Genomic DNA, 17184 nt, shown 5'->3' on the forward strand with positions numbered 1-17184 from the left:
TCATGACAGGTTCAGAACCCAAAAAATTAATGATCAAATTATATTATTTAGAAATTGATTTTTGTTGATGGTGGAGGGGGAACTGAACTCGGGGGGATGAAAGTATTAATACACAGAAGAGAAATTAGAAGAAAAAAAACTTCCTTACAGCAGACCCTGGATTACTGAGATGTTAATTATGAAATTTTTTATTTTTTATGCATAAATTCACAAACTACAGGTGAATCAATTTGGTTGTGTTGTATGAAAAATTAAAGCTCTCAGACTCAATATCACAATCTAAATTTTTAATGGAGACTAGCAATATGGCTTGCTATGGTGTACTACTATGTCAAATATATATAAGAAAACAATAGAACAAGGGTCTCCTACATCATAAAGTCCATTAGATTCATATCGAAATCATGGGGTTCGTGACTTTAATCTTCATTCATAGCATACTCATTTCATTTCTTCAATTATCTCTTGAGTGAGACTTAAAACCTGACAATATATGTCTACTCCCAGTTCACTTGATTCCTTCAGTGGATCAATCCTATCCAAAACGTATGCCTTTATTAATTCTTCATTATCAAGATCTATTGGCTCAACTATCACATTATTTTCCTGTCTGGAACGTGATGGACCTTGGGCATCGTATCCATACATGGCTAGATCATCTGGCTCTTCATCCACCAATCCATGCGCTAATGGATTATTGGCATGCATCATTCCATTTGTCCACATCTGGATGGGGGACCAGTTTCTCTCTGTACGTACTCTGTGGTGATTAAAAGCCTTCATAAATTCATTCATTGCCTTATTTATTCTGGGGATAAATACCAAGTGTAGAGCAAAAAGATGGACAGCTTCATTTACTTGGAGTATTCCAGTGGATTCCATGGCATAAAAGGTGTAGTAATACAGATGGCAAACACATCTGAAAACATCTCGCCACAACCTTTCAATGCGCTGATTGTGAGTTGAGGGACCTGCTATAAAACTTCCTCTTCCTTCACCTCTAGCTTTCACCATGGCATCGCATACAAGGACATTCTCTACACCTTGATCCACTCTGATTCTTGATGGCCAGAGATCACCATCAGAATTAATTGCATTTAAAAAGAGTTCAAGAACAGTTTCTGAAAGGTTGTTTGAATTGCAACTTAAATACATTATTCTTCTGGAAAATCCATCGATGCATCCATGAATTACTAGTTTCCAACGAATCAACGAATGGTGCCCATCAAGATGCCATAGAGAGTTTGGCCATGGCACTTGATAAGTTCTTCGAGACACCAAGGCACCCCATCTCAAGACAGTGTTTTTAGGATCCATTCTAGCCATACTTTCTCTTATTCTTTGCCTTTGAATTCTGTAGCCAAGTGACTTTACGTAGCCAGCAACGTAACCCTGGCCAGTGGCTGATCCATGAGTTGACAAATATGTTTTAACTATATCATCCAGTATTTCGTCAGACAAGTCACTAAAGCCTTTCATATCTTGTAAATGAAATTCTTCTACTCTTCTGTATATTGTCCATCTTGAAACGCCTAAATATTCTGCAATCTTGGTCCAACTGAATCCTAGTGCACGAAGTTCTTCAAGGGTTTCACAAGAAATATCATACGAAGGCCTACCAGGTTTTAGAGAGCAAGTCTTGGTGGCCGCCATTTGCCCAGCAACAGTTGTAGGCGTGACAGATCCCATATTGATGTAATGTGACCAAGAATTCAACACATCTGTTAGATATTTTGACAACAACTCGAGTTCATTTCTATCACTTGGATCCACGCTGAAGCAATCACACAGTGTCCTGGTCAAACAAACAGCCATGTCAAGTACAACACTATGTGCTTCGGCAATCTCTCTATCAAATGGCTGCTGACTAATTTCCTTTGTTTTCTCGAGAATAGAGATTAAACATCTTGGAACCTCTTTCTCAAGATCGACTTTTTGATCGGTATCCGCCATATTCTAGACCACTGGGCTCTGTTTTAGGCCAGGTCGCCTTCAACCTTGTTCCTAGGCTCCCCTCTGCCCGAGGCTGTTGTAGTCGGGCCGAGAGGAAACCGGGAACGAGTAAACCTTGGGGAGGGGATTGGGGAGGGGTGGTTGAACGTTGAATAAATATGGTTGAACGTTGAATAAGGGGTTGAATGTTGAATGAATATGGTTGAACGTTGAATAAATATGGTTGAACGTTGAATAAGGGGTTGAACGTTGAATAAATATGGTTGAACGTTGAATGAATATGGTTGAACGTTGAATAAATATGGTTGAACGTTGAATAAATATGGTTGAACGTTGAATAAATATGGTTGAACGTTGAATAAACGAGCTGAATTGAATATTGCTACATTCGGCTTGCCATACTTAAACAAAAGAAAACAAAAGGACGTTCAAGAGGTATTTGAGTTAAAATGATCCGTGATAAAGCAGTACTCGACTTTACTAGTAGTACTAGTGAACTAAAGTGAAAAAAAAAAAAAAAAAAAAAAGAAAGTTGTAGAAAGTTTTAGCGAGTGAAGTCATTAAACCCGTTAAATAGATAGATATTAAACTTAATACTCTTTAGTAGACCAGAATTCCATTGTTTTCTTTTAATAATAGTGCTTTTATAAAATATTAACGTTCTCATTCGAATTTCCTCTCCTAATATGAGTAGTTCTGAGCAAATTTAAAGACGGGTAAAATGCCCAGTGGATTTTTGGTGCGCGTGGGAGTAAACTGAGCCAAAATGGCTATTTCTTGGTGTTGCAGGATTTCTGAGCCATGACGACAATAAAACAGAATCATCGAAAACTAGTATGTAGTACAGAGGAATGCTTAATGATGCATGTTCTTTCTTATTCCAGTTTCCTCCTAATGAGTTCTGAACAAAAGAAGACGGCTAAAATGCCTAATGGCTTTTTTTGGGGGCGTGGGAGTAAACTGAGGCAAAATGGTTATTTCTTGGTGTTGCAGTGTTCCTGAGCCATGAAGACAATAAAACAATAACCGGAAACTTGAGAATGAGTTTGGAGCAGTAAACAATAGAGTGCAAACAGTTAATCCGTGAAACAGTAATAAATAGTACAACATAGTGCTAATTAAACAAAAGAAAACAATGGAATTTGCATGAAATTGTGCTTTTTAGTGTTACTAAAGTTTCACGGATATATTGTTTGCACTCTACCCTGCAATAATAAAAATGAGAAAGACACTTGGCGCAAACGCGCGTCATCGCATGTTCATAGATTGTTCATCCTTGTAGGTTCCACTAAACTTTCATAATATTTTCGATATTTCTTACTGATTGCTTTCTATGAGAAACTGAGCATGTGGTACAGAGCAAAAGCTTGCTTGTATTTTGTCATCTTCTTGTGTGCAAGCCCTTTGTGGCTTATCATTACCCTAATATCATGGCTCTTCGGCAGAACATCTAGAATGCTTAAAGGATTTAAAGAGCGAGACCCGGCCAAGCCAATGTTTAGAAGAACCGTTCTCGTGACCGACGGAGTCCAAACTAAGTCTCTTCATGTCATGCGAACACTGGCCAAAGCAGGTCATCGGATAATTCTTGTGGAATCAGATCAATACAAATATTCTGCATCGAGTTGGTCTAAGTATGTCTCGCGTACCCGATACGTTCCACACCATAATGGCAAGACCATGGACAAGTACATCGACGGAGTAGTGAAAGTGGCAGTCGAGGAGAAGGTGGATTGGTTTGTCCCGGTCAGTAAAACTTACTCCGCTATTCCAAACTATATGGTCGAGCAGAAGTTAGCAAAGGTTTGTCCTCGAATAAGATGCTTAGGATTTGGTAGCCTAGAGATGGCGCTCCTGCTCAACGATAAAAGGCGTTTTCTCAGTGAATGCCAGAGGCTTGGACTTTCCATTCCAGACTTCAGAGTCATCTCTCGAGTGGACGAGTTATACAAGCTGCGAGATGAGAATTTGTTTGAGAACCATCACTATTTTTTGAAACCCGTTGAAGATTATTCTGAAGATAGGAAAAATTTTAGACGAATTCCTCACGATTTGAATGCCTTCAAAGAGTATGTGAAGGAATACGAGATGCAAATCACCCTTGGACGGACTTACTTTGTGTGTGAATACATCAATGGCAGTGAATACTGTTCAAACGTGATTTGCCGCAACGGAAAAATACTTGCTATTCAAGTTTGTCCAAGTTCAAGTGTTCAAATAGACTACGACGCAATAGACCATAAGGAAATAGAAGAATGGACCACAGAATTCTGCAGTAAATTGAAGATTTCAGGGGGACTCTGTTTCGATTTCATCCAAGACCACAATAACAACAACATCTACTGCCTAGAGTGTAACCCACGCCTTCATTCAGCCATAACTACTTTCCATTGTGATCCAAAACTTGCTGTAGCTATCCAAGCCGCATTGGAGCCTGAAATTGTTCAAGATGAAGAGGTGGTGTTCCCTGTCAAGCCACCAGACCAATCCCTTCATGTCTATTGGCTATATCAAGAAGTGTACAAGCTGTTTACTGGTAGGCAAGGTATAAGGGAGCTTCTTTCTACGGTACTGCATGGAAAGGAAGCAGTATATGACCACGATGATCCCCTTCCATTTCTCATCCTGCACACGATCCGCATAATGTTCCAGTTGAAGAAAAACATAGTGAATAATGCTCGCTGGAGTGTTGTCAATCCTTGCCTTGGACGTCTCTGCAATTGAATCATGAGGAGAACACGATACTTTTAAAAGTAAATTTGTTAGTTAGGACTTATTAGTTTTGGTATTCTCTACTTTCACATCCCCATAATACTTTGCGTCTTTGGGGGGTAACCAAAGGGTAAAAACCCACTTATTTTGCTGAAGGCTGATCAGACAATGTTGACAATATCTTGTTTGGTATCCAAATATAAAATGAAGAAGTAAAACACAGAAAACGATATCTTGGTTCACTATATAATACTTGTAAAATGTGGTTTAGCATTTTGCATGGGTTCGTTTCGTTTCCGAGAAGGGCTATTCCCATGTAAGCAAAGGCGGAAGTGATCGTCGAAAAAAACAACGAGAGTTTGGACGTATTCCCTGTTTAATTTGAGCCTTAAAAGATGGGGCTTTGAATTGAAACACAAAATAAGTCTTTTTTCAGCTTTTCACTAGCCTCACCCTTCGCAGACGTTATTTGTGACAAATAACGTCATTTAATTTCACCATTAAACTGAGGGAGTGAAATACCCTGAAATGAAATACGTCATTCCCTGGACGACGCTGGTCTCGATTTGGTCGTAGAGTGCATTGGCTTCACAATAACTTCCTGCCCATCAATATAATGATTTCTTTTGCTACTTGAAACTTCATCAGCAACTTCTTGATTTTGAAAACACAGAAAAGCAAAATTCTTGGCTGAAGTAAAATCACGCTTAAAGACCATATCAATTGAGTTAAGCTGCCCAAATTGCTCAAAATATTTTCTCACAGCTTCAAGAGTAATGTCTTCTGGTAAAAGGTCTACTACTATCTTGCCTGGTACACTTTTTCTGCGTTTAGCTATACAAGTGCCTACCTGGATTACCTGTGTAATCAGCTTCTGACGTAACTAGGTTCGATTGATTGTGACGTAATAGCCTCCTCCGCAGGCAACTCTATAAACTCTCACATAATATATCTCTATAGCGAAGGGGCTTCCTCCCTCAGTGAAAACCGAGAGTGCTGGGCCTCCTCCCCTCCCTCCCCTCGTCTGGTTTTTTATTTCTTCGTTCCCAGACTCCTGCTCATTAATAGTTAGAGAAATTAGAGAAAGCCACAGAGATGCTTGCGGAAGAGGCTAGTGACGTAACTAGACGCAGCGTTCTTACGCGCGCGCTACAAACATTAAGCGCTGCAGCTTTGGAATATCAAATCGTCTAAGCCCATCCAACGCTCTCCCACATTACTCAAACGGGCTTGGACACTGAATTCAAGCAAAGCTTTTGCAATAAAACTTTTGGTACGAAGGTAGATTTGGTGAAAGATTACCAGTTTTGTCAAAAATCTCTTCTTTTTTTTTTTTTTTTTTTGTCCTTGTGTGTTCTTATCCCTGGAGTCGCCCTGATAAGAAAGAACAATCGGGTGTGTCGTCCTTGCTTAGCAAGTGATAAAAGAGTAATTTGGGGATCGAAGATAAATTTGTTCAAAGATTTACCATGCAGTTATGTTCAAAAACCTTTCCTTTTTGTCCTTGTGTGTTCTTATCCCGGTAGTGTCGTCTGATAAGAACGAGCAATCGGGTGTATTGCCTTTGCTCAGCAAATGATAATAAAGTCGAGTATTTTAATTAACAAAATTTCCAAGTGTTTTCAACTGATTTATATTGCGACAGATTGTGGACAAATCATTCCGGGGTTCTTGCGGATTGGAATCTTCCCTGTTAGCAGAGTCTCCCTCGTTTTTTCTTGTTTACAAAAAAGTTGTCAGGACAAATACGTAAAAATATATATATTGTGCATGCTGAAGACATAATATATAAGTACATCAATTTATTTCTCGCAATATAGCTCGTAGAGTGAAAGCGTAAAAAAATTCCTGAATAATTGTCTTCGGTGGGAGACGCGCGCACTCTTACGTAACACGCGGAGATCATACGTAACACGAAGCCCTGCTGGCTAGATCGCGACATTCAGTGTGGTCATCCAATTAAAATCGACTGTTTTCTCCGCAAGGTCGCATGCGCATCCAACTTTGACGAGCCACAAAACTGAGAGACGCAAAGCCAGTTTTAATTTAATGTCGTACCCAGAGCTGATTTCTTAATGCGCAAAGAAATAAAGGCTCTGAGTACAAGATTGGTTTTAGTTATATTTAGAGACGAGAATAATCGATTTTATGAATTCTTATCGATATTATGATAATCATATTCTTAGATTCTGTGGCCTGTCAAGTTTCTCTAAATTTGGGAATGGGTCTGTCTCAGTATTCTTTCAACTAGCGTCAAATGCTTTCATTTTAGTCCATTTTAGCTAGAGCGTCGTCTATTTGCACATCATTGTCATCTTTAATACAAAATGCAAAGTTCAATGTTTCACATGCCAAGTTAGATCACTCCTGTCTATTATGTAATATAGCGTGGTTTCACGGTTTATTCCTTTAATGGTCCACTGCACTAGTTTTATATCACTTAAACGCTTATGTAACATCGTTAGGAGAAAACGTAAGCTTGTGAGCTGAGTAAAAGTATGTGGTACAGAGCAAAAGCTTGCTTGTATTTTGTCATCTTCTTGTGTGCAAGCCCTTTGTGGCTTATCATTACCCTAATATCATGGCTCTTCGGCAGAACATCTAGAATGCTTAAAGGATTTAAAGAGCGAGACCCGGCCAAGCCAATGTTTAGAAGAACCGTTCTCGTGACCGACGGAGTCCAAACTAAGTCTCTTCATGTCATGCGAACACTGGCCAAAGCAGGTCATCGGATAATTCTTGTGGAATCAGATCAATACAAATATTCTGCATCGAGTTGGTCTAAGTATGTCTCGCGTACCCGATACGTTCCACACCATAATGGCAAGACCATGGACAAGTACATCGACGGAGTAGTGAAAGTGGCAGTCGAGGAGAAGGTGGATTGGTTTGTCCCGGTCAGTAAAACTTACTCCGCTATTCCAAACTATATGGTCGAGCAGAAGTTAGCAAAGGTTTGTCCTCGAATAAGATGCTTAGGATTTGGTAGCCTAGAGATGGCGCTCCTGCTCAACGATAAAAGGCGTTTTCTCAGTGAATGCCAGAGGCTTGGACTTTCCATTCCAGACTTCAGAGTCATCTCTCGAGTGGACGAATTATACAAGCTGCGAGATGAGAATTTGTTTGAGAACCATCACTATTTTTTGAAACCCGTTGAAGATTATTCTGAAGATAGGAAAAATTTTAGACAAATTCCTCACGATTTGAATGCCTTCAAAGAGTATGTGAAGGAATACGAGATGCAAATCACCCTTGGACGGACTTACTTTGTGTGTGAATACATCAATGGCAGTGAATACTGTTCAAACGTGATTTGCCGCAACGGAAAAATACTTGCTATTCAAGTTTGTCCAAGTTCAAGTGTTCAAATAGACTACGACGCAATAGACCATAAGGAAATAGAAGAATGGACCACAGAATTCTGCAGTAAATTGAAGATTTCAGGTGGACTCTGTTTCGATTTCATCCAAGACCACAATAACAACAACATCTACTGCCTAGAGTGTAACCCACGCCTTCATTCAGCCATAACTACCTTCCATTGTGATCCAAAACTTGCTGTAGCTATCCAAGTCGCATTGGAGCCTGAAATTGTTCAAGATGAAGAGGTGGTGTTCCCTGTCAAGCCACCAGACCAATCCCTTCATGTCTATTGGCTATACCAAGAAGTGTACAAGCTGTTTACTGGTAGGCAAGGTATAAGGGAGCTTCTTTCTACGGTACTGCATGGAAAGGAAGCAGTATATGATCACGATGATCCCCTTCCATTTCTCATCCTGCACACGATCCACATAATGTTCCAGTTGAAGAAAAACATAGTGAATAATGCTCGCTGGAGTGTTGTCAATCCTTGCCTTGGACGTCTCTGCAATTGAATCATGAGGAGAACACGATACTTTTAAAAGTAAATTTGTTAGTTAGGACTTATTAGTTTTGGTATTCTCTACTTTCACATCCCCATAATACTTTGCGTCTTTGGGGGGTAACCAAAGGGTAAAAACCCACTTATTTTGCTGAAGGCTGATCAGACAATGTTGACAATATCTTGTTTGGTATCCAAATATAAAATGAAGAAGTAAAACACAGAAAACGATATCTTGGTTCACTATATAATACTTGTAAAATGTGGTTTAGCATTTTGCATGGGTTCGTTTCGTTTCCGAGAAGGGCTATTCCCATGTAAACAAAGGCGGAAGTGATCGTCGAAAAAAACAACGAGAGTTTGGACGTATTCCCTGTTTAATTTGAGCCTTAAAAGATGGGGCTTTGAATTGAAACACAAAATAAGTCTTTTTTCAGCTTTTCACTAGCCTCACCCTTCGCAGACGTTATTTGTGACAAATAACGTCATTTAATTTCACCATTAAACTGAGGGAGTGAAATACCCTGAAATGAAATACGTCATTCCCTGGACGACGCTGGTCTCGATTTGGTCGTAGAGTGCATTGGCTTCACAATAACTTCCTGCCCATCAATATAATGATTTCTTTTGCTACTTGAAACTTCATCAGCAACTTCTTGATTTTGAAAACACAGAAAAGCAAAATTCTTGGCTGAAGTAAAATCACGCTTAAAGACCATATCAATTGAGTTAAGCTGCCCAAATTGCTCAAAATATTTTCTCACAGCTTCAAGAGTAATGTCTTCTGGTAAAAGGTCTACTACTATCTTGCCTGGTACACTTTTTCTGCGTTTAGCTATACAAGTGCCTACCTGCAGGACATGGCCTTTCACCTCATGGTTTTGTCGTTTTAGTGCTTTGATTGGGGAGTTTTCAGACAAAAATTTAATAAAGGCATAGTCTCTTCTCTTTTTACCAGTCATTGGAATATCAACTGATTTGATATCTCCGTACTGGGAGAAGGTTTCCACTGTGTTGGAATAAGAGTGATTATTTTAACCCAAGTTAACCATTCTGTATTTTCTAACCCTTTGTTTATTTCTACTTCCCAATGAAAACCTTTTTCTTTATCCCACATGTCTCTGACAAAACGTATATTGACATTTAAAACATGTTGTCTACTTAAAACACTACAATTTAAAGGAATGAAAACATTGTTCCATAAAGATTGCCTTAAGACCTCTTTTGGGTTGTCAATAGTTGTAATACTAAGTTCTACCCAAGCTGAAGTCGTGGAGTCATTTCCGGTTATTTAAGCTTATTATTTTTCATGTTTTACAGATTTCGAGTCCAGTCCAGTCCATGTTTTACAGATTTCGAGTCCAGTCCAGTCCAGTCCAGTCCAGTCCAGTCTATGTTTTACAGATTTTTCTCTGTCCAGTCCAGTCCAGTTATTTTACTACCTAAACTCATTTGCATGTAAAAAGGAGCTTACGCGAAATCGTTCTATTGTCATCTTTAATACAAAATGCAAAGTTCAGTATGTTTCACGTGGCAAGTTAGATCGCTCCTCTATTACGTAATATATAGCGTAGTTTCACGGTTTATTCCTTTAACGGTCCATGCACTAACTTTATATCACTTAAACACTTATGTAACATCGTTAGGAGAAAACGTAAAAGTTAAAAGTATGTGGTACAGAGCAAAAGCTTGCTTGTATTTTGTCATCTTTCTGTGTGCAAGCCCTTTGTGGCTTATCATCACCCTAATATCATGGCTCTTCGGCAGAACATCTAGAATGCTTAAAGGATTTAAAGAGCGAGACCCGGCCAAGCCAAAGTTTAGAAGAACCGTTCTCGTGACCGACGGAGTCCTAACCAAGTCTCTTCATGTCTTGCGAACACTGGCCAAAGCAGGTCATCGGATAATTCTTGTGGAATCAGATCAATACAAATATTCTGCATCGAGTTGGTCTAAGTATGTCTCGCGTACCCGATACGTTCCACACTACAATAGCAAGACCATGGACAAGTACATTGACGGAGTAGTGAAAGTGGCAGTCGAGGAGAAGGTGGATTGGTTTGTCCCGGTCAGTAAAGCTTACTCCGCTATTCCAAACTATATGGTCGAGCAGAAGTTAGCAAAAGTTTGTCCTCGAATAAGATGCTTAGGATTTGGTAGCCTAGAGATGGCGCTCCTGCTCAACGATAAAAGGCGTTTTCTCAGTGAATGCCAGAGGCTTGGACTTTCCATTCCAGACTTCAGAGTCATCTCTCGAGTGGACGAGTTATACAAGCTGCGAGATGAGAATTTGTTTGAGAACCATCACTATTTTTTGAAACCCGTTGAAGATTATTCTGAAGATAGGAAAAATTTTAGACGAATTCCTCACGATTTGAATGCCTTCAAAGAGTATGTGAAGGAATACGAGATGCAAATCACCCTTGGACGGACTTACTTTGTGTGTGAATACATCAATGGCAGTGAATACTGTTCAAACGTGATTTGCCGCAACGGAAAAATACTTGCTATTCAAGTTTGTCCAAGTTCAAGTGTTCAAATAGACTACGACGCAATAGACCATAAGGAAATAGAAGAATGGACCACAGAATTCTGCAGTAAATTGAAGATTTCAGGGGGACTCTGTTTCGATTTCATCCAAGACCACAATAACAACAACATCTACTGCCTAGAGTGTAACCCACGCCTTCATTCAGCCATAACTACTTTCCATTGTGATCCAAAACTTGCTGTAGCTATCCAAGCCGCATTGGAGCCTGAAATTGTTCAAGATGAAGAGGTGGTGTTCCCTGTCAAGCCACCAGACCAATCCCTTCATGTCTATTGGCTATATCAAGAAGTGTACAAGCTGTTTACTGGTAGGCAAGGTATAAGGGAGCTTCTTTCTACGGTACTGCATGGAAAGGAAGCAGTATATGACCACGATGATCCCCTTCCATTTCTCATCCTGCACACGATCCGCATAATGTTCCAGTTGAAGAAAAACATAGTGAATAATGCTCGCTGGAGTGTTGTCAATCCTTGCCTGGGATGTCCCATTTAATTGAATCATGAAGAGAACACGATTTTTTTAAAGTACATTTGTTAGTTAGTGACTTATCAATTTTTGGTATTCGTGATAGATGGCGTAGATGTGACTGATTCGTTGTCTTGTGTGATTCATCATTTCAATATACTATAGCTCTATTGTTTTGATTCAATTTCAAGGAGGCAGTAGCGAAGAAATTAAAGACCCCGAATTGAGGGAGCCGGAAGTAGATTTGAAATGAGAGTTCTGCAACATGAGGAGCGAGGAGCCAGGCCCCAGACCACACAATTTTTACCGATTGCTTAAGAATGAATTTAGGAATGAATGAAGGGGCCTCTTGTCTTCATCAATCGCTATATACTGTTTTGGAAATATATAAATTTATAATTTCATGAGGTTGATCTTACTGTTGAGTATTTGTTCCTTGTTCTTTGTTTAAGTAAGATTTGAAAAAGTTGTGTTTATGAATGAAAATGAGGGTGTGAACTTTTTTCAGAGCAAGGTTATTGATTGGAGCACCTTTCTTGGGTTGACAAGGTTAATCCCCTCTTTCAAATGTTCTTTCTTTAAACAGAGGGAAATAAAAGTGCCTCTAACAATGCCCCTTGGTTTCATTCTTAATATCGATTGTTTCCCATGATGACGGTTTTTTAAAGTGCCACTAGCTGGTGCCCCTAGTGCCCCTGTGAGCAGAGCATGAGTAAAATGAGCAGAACAAGAGGACGTCTCTATAACTATTTAACTATATTTAATAAAGTTTCATTGCAAAAAAAGTACATTTAATTTTTCTTTCTAGTTTACTAACCTTCGACGTTTAGGACGCTGATGATATCGCAAATCTTCCTCTTCATCTGTCTCATCATTTTTAAGTGGTCGAAATAAATTGTTTAGCAGATGTTTACGCTGTTGAATCACAACTTGAGTCGCCTCTTTCCAGTCATAGTCATCTGTGTCCATGAGCTCCTGTCTAGTTTTCATGATTTTTCGGAAATACGGGTCTTTCTTCAGTGTGTGCATCCTTTCTAACTTTTCCAACAAAACTTTTCTCTGCTCCTTTCTATAGACTGGTAACATACTGTTATGCGCTTTGACTGCAGCACTTTCTTCGCTTTCTCCTTCGTGCAGGTAGTTTTCCATTTGACCCTCTAACTCTTTCTGATGACGATCTGTAGCTTCTCCTACGAGAGCCGACCAACTGTGCTTTACTGACTTATCATCGTCCTCTTCAGAATCACTAACTTTCGATTCACCGTCGTCCTCAGTTTCCTCACCAATACTGACTTTGGTCGCTGATTTCGTCTTCACTTGTTTCTTCGTGCTCATCATATTCAACATCTGCCATTTTACAACTGGTTGTCCAAATGGAGGTATTGACGATAATTTCTGGAACTACCAATTCTAAATCAGCCCATGATTTTAGAACAAAATCATTAGACTCAAGTAATATAATTTTGAGGTTCACATGTTTAGCATTACTAATAGGCAATGTGCATCAAACCTTACAAAGCACTCTGCAAAATATAGAACTGCAAAAAGTGAAGCAGGGAAATTTAAAGGAACTATCAGAAAGGGAAAATGTTATTTTCGTCTGTAGAAATACTTATATTTTCATAGGAAATGTCAATGGAATAATAAGCCTTTTCATAGTTTATCCACTGCGCATGTGATTTTATCCCGAATTTCCCCCCTTGTTTTGTCTAAACCTTCTTTTGCTCTTAATTAAACAAAAGGTGAGAAATTCAGGATAAAATCGCATGCGCAGTGGATTCTATTCTTAAACTATGAAAAGGCTTATTGTCAGAAGAATTATTAGAGGAGCCAAAAAAGCATTGGTTTCTCATCACACTTTGTGCTCAAAATTTGTGCTCATGCACATTGTCTGTTGTGTAGTTCCAGAAATTATCCATAGTCTCCCCCCCCCCCCTCCCCCCCCCCCCACACTTATCATAAAATAGTACTAAATTTTTAAATTAAATAATAAATTAAAATAATACTAAATAGTTCAATGTCTTTTCTATTGTTTCCTAAGTGCTTTTTAGTAAAACTTAGTGCTATTGGCAGAGTAGAGTAAAGTCACTAAACCTGTAAATACACATTAGACTAACAAGAAGAGATAACTAGCTAAAAACTAGTGTGAGCTGCGTCGCTGTTCCTAATGAAATAGTAATGATAAATGGGTAAATCATACACCGTGAAAAGGTGAAGAAACTTACTGACATTTTGGAAGCTAGTCCTTCGGCAGAGTAAAAGAGAAAGAGGTGGTACACTAACACATTTTAGTAGAACCTAATTCCATTGTTTTCTTTTGTGTGTTGACTAGTATTTTTTTAATTTTTCGGGTTAAAAGCCTTCACTCTACTGTTTCTCAGAGTAGAATCTGCACTCTGCTTTGACTGTTAGTTGAAATAAATTATGCAGCTTTGTGTCACGGGATTGGTAATTTAAGACCTGACACTAATAATACTCATACTCATTGCATAGTTACTTTAAAGTCTACCAAATGAAAAAGGTTTAATTTTCTACACACAAATAAAGCTTTTACAACTGTCTTTAAAACAATCTACCCAAACAGACTCCAAACAACAAAGTTTTTGGTTTCAACCGTAAAAATTTAAAGACCCATTGCCACCGCGGTCACAGATGAATTTCGTGGTCTATGAAATTCAAAGATTCATATATTGAATAATAACATCATATTAAATCCTTTTCCGACATAGCACTAAGGCACAATAATGATTCTTTTACATTATTTTACGGCTTTAGGGACTATTCAAGAGTTTATTCAAAATGTTGGAATTGTTTTTTCAGTGGTGACACGATTCAAAATGTAAACAAATTGTGATGCATTATGGTAGGTGGCAATGGGTATTTAACAGAGGTGGACAACTGAAAATTTGATTTGCAAAAGGCCAAGAAATCAAGACAACCAGATAGAGTCTTAGCCTAGAAACTTTGAAATTTAACCAGTAATTGTATAACAATGGGCATCATTAATCAATATCTCTTTTCCATTTATATTAATTATTCTTCTACTATTAGGACTGTATCAATCAAGTTTTGGATAATGGGTGAGACCACTCTCTTGCATTTCTTCTTCTGTGCCCTCAATACTTTCATGTATTTTAGTATCAATGGAATTTATTTGGTGTTTCTTTCTAAACTCTGAATACAATGGAGTGTATTCTGATGAAGTCTCAGCCGTGAATCCAAGTCGTCGTACATTTAGAGGACTGCCTTCCATTATGAGCTCTGATTGGGCTAACAAATTATCAACATCTCTTTTCCTCTTGAACCTTAAGATTCCACACTGGTCTATCTTTCTTTCTTCCCAACTCTCAATCAAATGAAGATGAATCGCTTCTCCAAATTGATTGAAATATGACATAATTTCATCTTCAGTCTTTCCCAGGGGTATACCTTCTATAAAAACCTTCTTTTCCCTGGACGACGCTGGTCTCGACTTGGTCGTAGAGTGCATTGGCTTCACAACTACTTCTTGGCCATCAATATAATGATTTCTTTTGCTACTTGAAACTTCATCAGCAACTTCTTGATTTTGAAAACACAGAAAAGCAAAATTCTTGGCTGAAATAAAATCACGCTTAAAGACCATATCAATTGAGTTAAGCTGCCCAAATTGCTCAAAATATTTTCTCACAGCTTCAAGGGTAATGTCTTCTGGTAAAAGGTCCACTACTATCTTGCCTGGTACACTTTTTCTGCGTTTAGCTATACAAGTGCCCACCTGCAGGACATGGCCTTTCACCTCATGGTTTTTGTCGTTTTAGTGCTTTGATTGGGGAGTTTTCAGACAAAAATTCAATAAAGCCATAGTCTCTTCTCTTTTTACCAGTCATTGGAATATCGACTGATTTGATGTCTCCGTACTGGGAGAAATAGTCTTTCATATCATTGATCTCAAGTTCCAAGGGTATTCCTCTTAGGAAAATCTTTCTCTCGTGTGTAGCATCACGATCATGCCTCGCAACCTCTAACCTTCTTGAATCAAGAAAGTTTTTTCCTTGTAGAGCCTTTTCGACGGACTCAACAGACTTAAAAACCACGAAAGCATAATTTTTTGGCATGGAAGACGTCGTATAACGAATGACTCTAAGGTGCTCAATCTCTCCATACTTGGAGAAATGTTGGTGCAGTTTGTCTTCATCTGTGAGATAGTTAAGAGACCCAACAAAAATAGTCCTTCGATTAGGATGTTCCTGATCTTGGGCGGCAACAGCTTCTTCTCTTTCTAATACATCATCTTTAGAATCACTAGTGTTCAAAGAACAGTAGTTTCTTTGAGGGGGAAGCAATCTTCCAGTGGAGTAAGTTTTGACTTTGAAAGACTGAAATGCTGTGCAATCGTGGTGGTTTTGGTCTTGAAAACCCCATCGCTTTACCTCTGTACTCGAACTGGACAATCTTCGTACTAGTGGGATGGTATATGTAGCACGATAACAAAATTTACTTGCTTGAAATGCTCGTAAAAGCGAATTCAAGTTCATCGTTATGCAACTTGTTCACTTGGTTCCTCAAAATCTTTTGAACGCATGTCGGACCCAGAGCTTCTCGGCTTACTACACAGGAAGCCCAAGCCAGGTATTTGAGGACTGACTGAGGTCACATCATATAGGGAGGGATTACGTAAGAATGCGAAGCTAACAATGAATGCGATAATAATAACAGTCTAATCACACATTATCGCATAAAAATGAATTACAATTAACAAATTACAGTTAACAGTAAAAGCTAAGAACAAGAAAGAAAAAAAAACGAAGTCGTTATACTATATGCATACATGATATACGCGGCTACATTTTGCCTCAAGCGAATAAATTTACAATGTCCTTAAATAGAAATTTGGCTCACTATTTACAACTACTATACAAATAACTAATGTAGTTCAGTAAAAACCCGCATAAAAGAACACCCATTTTTGGAGTTGAGGCTGATTTTGTTCTTATTTAACGGGTGTTTACTGAAAATCAGCCTGAAGCCTTCTTACGTGTTATTTGAATACATGTTTCTAAAAGATATATGAACATTATTACTACAATATAGACATACCAATAACATGTAGAGTGGATATTAATGGTGTAAGTTCAAAATGTATTTGAAAATCTTTCTGCAATAATACGCAGCGCTGTATCAAAACAGTAGAAAAATATACTCTTGTCATGGTCATGCTTGAGTCTGGTCTACTTGTAACACTGTAATGAAATCTAAATTGATAATATAAGTGAATTGATTAAATTAAAATCTATTATATGTTTCTGTAGAAGCGTTCTAGCACATAAATATTGATCTTATTTTTTTTTAAGAACACCTTTTAATTTGTTATGGCTGATTTCCCTTTCTTATTTAAAGGTATCTAAAAACGAAAAACGCCCTAATTCAGGCTGGGTGTTCTTACACCATCTTGTTTCTTATTTATGCTGTTTTTATTGTATGGTTCACTATTGTCCAAGGATATCATAGTACTAATAAAGAAGTTCTCTTAGACTTACTGTTCTACACTTAAGGAGTTTTTGGAATTTTTAATGAGCTGGTCATCTGCACATCCCCTAGTTTGGGCGTGCAAGAATTTTCCCTGAACGCCGATTTTAGATCGTAACAAAAAATGGTCCGA

At 38.4% G+C, this 17184-nt stretch overlaps 3 protein-coding genes and 1 pseudogene across 3 annotated transcripts in view; 1 reads left to right on the forward strand and 3 right to left on the reverse strand.

The window, feature by feature from the left end:
- LOC116307141 (roundabout homolog 3) overlaps positions 1–17184 on the reverse strand; it is an 88902-nt gene that overhangs the window by 41913 nt on the left and 29805 nt on the right. The gene's annotated exons all lie outside the window — the stretch shown is intronic.
- On the reverse strand, positions 173–2066 carry LOC148907215 (uncharacterized). Its single transcript, XM_089036678.1, has one exon. It carries the CDS (start codon positions 1951–1953, stop codon positions 442–444), a length of 1512 nt encoding a protein of 503 aa, XP_088892804.1. The 5' UTR covers positions 1954–2066; the 3' UTR covers positions 173–441.
- LOC148907216 (uncharacterized) lies at positions 3301–4677 on the forward strand. The gene has a single exon (XM_089036408.1). It carries the CDS (start codon positions 3301–3303, stop codon positions 4675–4677), a length of 1377 nt encoding a protein of 458 aa, XP_088892534.1.
- Positions 14050–16115, reverse strand: LOC148907217 (uncharacterized; annotated as a pseudogene).

Source organism: Actinia tenebrosa, unplaced genomic scaffold (genome assembly GCF_029948245.1).
Source record: "Actinia tenebrosa isolate PJP-AT-01 unplaced genomic scaffold, QUT_ActTen_1.0 PGA_scaffold4__44_contigs__length_22323623, whole genome shotgun sequence".
Taxonomy (NCBI): Eukaryota; Metazoa; Cnidaria; class Anthozoa; order Actiniaria; family Actiniidae; genus Actinia; species Actinia tenebrosa.